General features: G+C 44.1%; 2 protein-coding genes across 2 annotated transcripts; both read right to left on the bottom strand.

Annotated features, from left to right (window-relative positions):
* Window positions 1–1865: 1865 nt before the first annotated feature.
* Window positions 1866–2309, bottom strand: LOC109932701 (late histone H2A.2.2-like). Its single transcript, XM_048621060.1, has one exon. It carries the CDS (start codon window positions 2307–2309, stop codon window positions 1866–1868), a length of 444 nt encoding a protein of 147 aa, XP_048477017.1.
* A 2170-nt stretch (window positions 2310–4479) lies between these two features.
* LOC109932702 (histone H2B 7-like) lies at window positions 4480–4860 on the bottom strand. Its single transcript, XM_020531843.2, has one exon. The coding sequence runs from the start codon at window positions 4858–4860 to the stop codon at window positions 4480–4482; it is 381 nt and encodes a 126-aa protein (XP_020387432.2).
* Window positions 4861–5146: the final 286 nt, after the last annotated feature.

Raw genomic sequence — 5146 nt, 5'->3', positions numbered from 1 at the left:
TTACTTCACACTTTTCCAGGTTGAATGCCATCTGCCACTTCTTTGCCCAGCTTTGCATCCTGTCAATGTCCTGTTGCAACCTACAACAGCCCTTCACACGATCCACAACTCCACCAACCTCCGTGTCTTTGGCAATCTTGTTAACCCACCCTTCCACTTCCTCATCCAAGTCATTTATAAAGATCACAAAGAGCAGAGGTCCCAGAAGAGATCCCTGTGGAGCACCACTGGCCACTGAGCTCCAAGCTGAATACTTTCCATCTGCTACCACCCTCTGTCTTCTATTGGACAGCCAATTCTGTATCCAGACAGCCAAATTTCCTTGAATCCCGTGCCGCCTTACTTTCCAAATGAGCCGACCATGGGGAACCTTATCAAATGCCTTGCTAAAATCCATATACACCACATCCACTGCTATGCCTTCATCAATGTATTTCGTCACATCCTCAAAGAATTTTGAGTATTGGAGTTGGAACAGGATGTTGAGGTTGTACAGGACATTATTGAGACCTCTTCTGAAGGATTATCTCAAGTTCTGGTCACCCTGTTTCCAGAAGGACATTATTGAGCTGGAGAGGCTTCAGAAAAGATTTACCAGGATGTTGGTGGAAATAGAGGGTTTGAGTTATAAGGACAGGCTGAATAGGCTGGGACTTTGTTTTCCCCCTGGAGTATAAGAGCTTGAGGGGTGAACTTATAGAAGTTTTAAAATCACGAGGGGTGTTGGTAAGCTGAATGGATAGGTATCTTTTTCTCATAGGGTGGGGGAACTTTTTGACGAGGGGGCCATATTTTTAAGTTAAGAGAAGGAAGATTTAAAAACGATTTATTTTAAGTGTGGTTTTTGTGTAGAATGAACGTGCAAAGAAACTGACGGATATGGATACAGTCGCAATGTTTCAAAGATATCTGGACAAGTACATGATTAGGGAAGGTTTGGAGGGTTATGGGCCAAGATCAGGCAGGTAGGGCTGGTTCAGTTTGAGATTATGGTCAGCATGGACTGGTTGGGCCGAAGCGTCTGTTCCTGTGCTGTTTGACTGAGTTGCAGTCAGGCAGTTCTTCTGGTTTTATCTTGGTTTATTTTGGAAGCTTCTAATAGACAGCAGAAAGCCTTGCTGACAGCATTCTGCAAGCGGACAAAAGCCCTCGGTGTTTTGAAAGTTGAGAAGTAAGCGTAAAGTGTACCTATTCGTGGGATTAAAAGACTGGACACTTCTTTTGTTTGCCAGGGGTCAAACTCAGGTCACATCCCAACGGGGCTTGTAGCTCTCTGACTGATCGAGTATTAAAGAGCAAATTGAACCAAAAGAAGTGGTTGAAAATGACTGTGGCCTTTATTATGCCTCCTCTCGACGGACATGAAAGAGTCTGTTCACGAAAGTACTCGAGAATAAAGCGTCGAGGTGAAGTTGAGAGTGACCACTCATCATTAAAACTGAATGTACTTGCTACATTGGGTATTCCTAAATGCCATCAAAGGAAATATGAAACCGGTGAGACAGAGAGATACATTCATAGGACGATGATTAAAGTCAGAGGCCGTTACAGAGCAGGAACAAATAATGCAATCCTAACGCTATTACAATTGCGATTTACTATAAATGCATGATAAACGTTTCACTCTCCATGGGCTTCCGTTCTTAACGTGAACGTGACCGACTGTAGGCTGTTAGTAAACATTTCATGTTAGATCATACACACAGTGACAGTAAGAGTATCCAATAACAACGGAACTAAAACTGACATCAAACAATTAAAGCAAACAAGTCATTCCGACAGTGGGGAGGGACTAGTTTCTTTCACAGATGCTGTGGGTGGCTCTTAAAAGAGCCTTTGGGTTGTCAGATTTAATCCCGGTATTTTCACTTTCTAGTGGCGCCCCCAGCGGCGGTTTTCTTGGGCAGCAGCACGGCCTGGATATTAGGCAGCACCCCACCCTGAGCGATGGTCACCCCTCCCAGCAACTTGTTGAGCTCCTCGTCGTTGCGCACGGCCAGCTGGAGGTGCCTGGGGATGATGCGGGTCTTTTTGTTGTCCCGGGCCGCGTTCCCGGCCAACTCGAGGATTTCAGCCGTCAGATACTCGAGCACCGCAGCCAGATAGACCGGCGCTCCGGCACCCACAAGCTCAGCATAGTTACCCTTTCTCAGGAGCCTGTGAACACGGCCCACCGGGAACTGCAGGCCAGCCCGGGACGACCGGGATTTCGCCTTCGAGCGAGCTTTCCCACCAGTGCCCTTTCCTCTCCCAGACATAGCCTCAATCGCACAAGCACTTCCACAGAGAATGCTGCAACCTGCCCACATCCCGGCCTCTTATACCATCGGGAGGAAGAGGCGTGCGGTCATTGATGATTGGCCACATTGTTTAGCTTCTCCTAATGTTGTTTCAATTCCCAATCAGATATCTGCTTCATTCACCAATCCGGAGAGGGCCCGGGGAGGAGGCCGGAAAATACCGGCGCCAAGTCATCAACCGCTTTCTTTCAAACTCCAAAAACCCGCCATTATGTACAAACCAGGAAGAAGTCGAACAAAGAAAAATGCATACATATTTGATTTAATTTACTATTAGATTACACCGACATACTTCACACAAACTCTCTCTCTCGTTCCCTAGCCTACTTAAATCTGACTCTTTGTGACCACGAAAGGATTGTTTCCCCGAACCTGAAGAATAAACGGAAGCAAAAAAAAAACCCTGGCGAAATCTGTTCCCTGCACAGATTCTATTTCACATCAGCACCCAGATATATTGAAAAAAGGATGACACAACTACTTTTTTCTTTTGTCCGGGTGAGCGCATTAATGCTTTGAACAATATTTTAAAATCGCCCTCCCTATTGCACTAGATTAGACTTCAACAATAGTTCCACATTTACTATGCCAATCCGGCAGCTGTTCTCGTTTCATTTCGGTTCACTTTGAAATTCTCCACCCGACAGCAGAAAGCCTCATTTATAGCTTTCTGCAAAACCGGAGGGAACACGCGGGGAGATTTGAAAATAAAACAAAATTCCTCACTGTGGAAACCGTTGAAAAATATCCGCACCAAATCATCAACCGTTTTCTTTCAGATTTGAAAAGCCCGCCAATATGGACAAAACGTTTTACAAAGAATAATGCATAAATGCTTACGATTTAGTTTCCTTTTAGATTACAAATGGAAACTTCACTCCATCTCTCCATCTCACTCCATGACCTAATTGAATTCACCCATTTCTGATTTGAATGGAGTTTTCCGAATCTTGAGAACAGGCTGAAACAAAATAAAACAAAGCGCCAGTACGCAGGCTGCATCTTCTGTTTTTGTATTTCACATTTTAAACGCTCTCCAATATATTGTAAGCCATCAGGCAACGTTCATCCGGTTGAGCGCATAAATAGGCAGCACTGTCTTCAGGCAATTTTGTAAAGTGGCCCTAACTTATTGTGACAGATCAGACTTTCCGGTTGATCTCGGTTCATTTTGAAAGCCTCTCAGTGACAGCAGAAAGCCCCACATACTGCATTTTGAAAAAAAAACAAATCCCGCGGAGAGATTTGGAAATTGAAATAAAACTGATAGCACAAGATATTTCTATTCGTGGAACTCAAATACGGGGTCACTTTTTTTTCGTCGCCACAGCTGGAATTCAGGGTTCAGAACCGACCGCGATTTGTTTGAAAAACCGTCCAACATGTACAAAAGAGGAAGAACAATGAACAATTTAACTTTTCTTTTATAAGTTAAATTACATTGACATTACAAATGAATACTTTACACATTTTTTCTTTGTCGCATTCTCTCGTCTACTCGAATCCGTCCATTTCTGCATCTGAATAGAATTTTCTGAAGTTAGGAACAAGCGGAAAAAGAAAAAAAAACAAAAGCGTTCTGCACATATTCTTTTTTTAAAATTTCACTTTTCAAGTGCACACCGAATATTGACAAAACCTCACACAATGTTCTTCCGGGTGATCGCGTTCAAACTTTAAAACAACAGTTTTGAAGTTGCCCTCCCCTATTGTCCTTGATCAGACTTCAGGCACAATTTCACACTTGCTATCGTAATTCGGCAGCTGCTCTGGCTTTATCTCGGTTCATTGTGAAATTAAAAGAAAAACAAGTAGATTGTAAAATCTATTCATGGGATTCGAAGTTAATTTTGTTTCCCGGGGTGATCAAATGTTAAAGAGGAACTTGAAAAAATGGAAGCTGCTGAGAAATGATTAAGTGGCAATAATTATGCTCTGCAGAGGCAGAGAAAAGACACAGCGTATGGCCGCAACCGAAAATAAACGGCAGAAGATCATGGACCACACATTAACTTCTAAAACATATTATATATAAAAAAACAAAGGCTACGGACATTAATAATACAAACCCAAAATCATTTTAAACTTAAATTGGTTCAGCTGTTTCAGGGAAGGTGTGGGTGGCTCTTAGAAGAGCCGTTGGGTCTTCGATGTGTTTTTCTCAGTACAATGTAGTGTCTCACTTGGAGCTGGTGTACTTGGTCACCGCCTTTGTACCCTCCGACACGGCGTGCTTGGCCAACTCCCCGGGCAGCAGCAGCCGCACGGCGGTCTGGATCTCCCGGGAGCTGATGGTGCTGCGCTTGTTGTAATGGGCCAGGCGGGAAGTCTCCCCCGCGATGCGCTCGAAAATATCGTTGACGAACGAGTCCATGATGCTCATGGCCTTGGAGGAGATGCCGGTGTCGGGGTGAACCTGCTGCATCACTTCGTAGATGTAGATGGAGTAACTTTCTTTCCTGGATCGTTTCCTTTTCTTGCTGCCTTTGCCTGGCGCCTTCTTGATGATTTTCTTCGTGCCCTTTTTGGAAGTTGGCTGCGCTTTCTTCTCATCGACCATAGTGACGATCACTTTCAGACACAGAATAGGGAAAGCGGACTCGGGGCTCGCTTTTTATAGCCTGACGGCGTCAGAAATGCTAATAAAGGATGGGGGAAAGCCTTGTTCTTGATTGGGGAGTTTACATGAATCCATGACATCAGCCTCACTGTGATTGATTAGTGTGGGACACAATGTGAATCTGTCAGGATCTGCAACGAAATGCGAAACACAAACCAAATTTTGTGCACGGATCAAACTCCTAGCTCACTCTAAAATGAACTGGTTATTGTCATTTAATGATATT

Source organism: Rhincodon typus, unplaced genomic scaffold, assembly GCF_021869965.1.
Source record: "Rhincodon typus isolate 14 unplaced genomic scaffold, sRhiTyp1.1 hic_rhity00000051, whole genome shotgun sequence".
Classification (NCBI taxonomy): domain Eukaryota; kingdom Metazoa; phylum Chordata; class Chondrichthyes; order Orectolobiformes; family Rhincodontidae; genus Rhincodon; species Rhincodon typus.
This window is presented reverse-complemented; position numbering and strand designations above follow the sequence as displayed.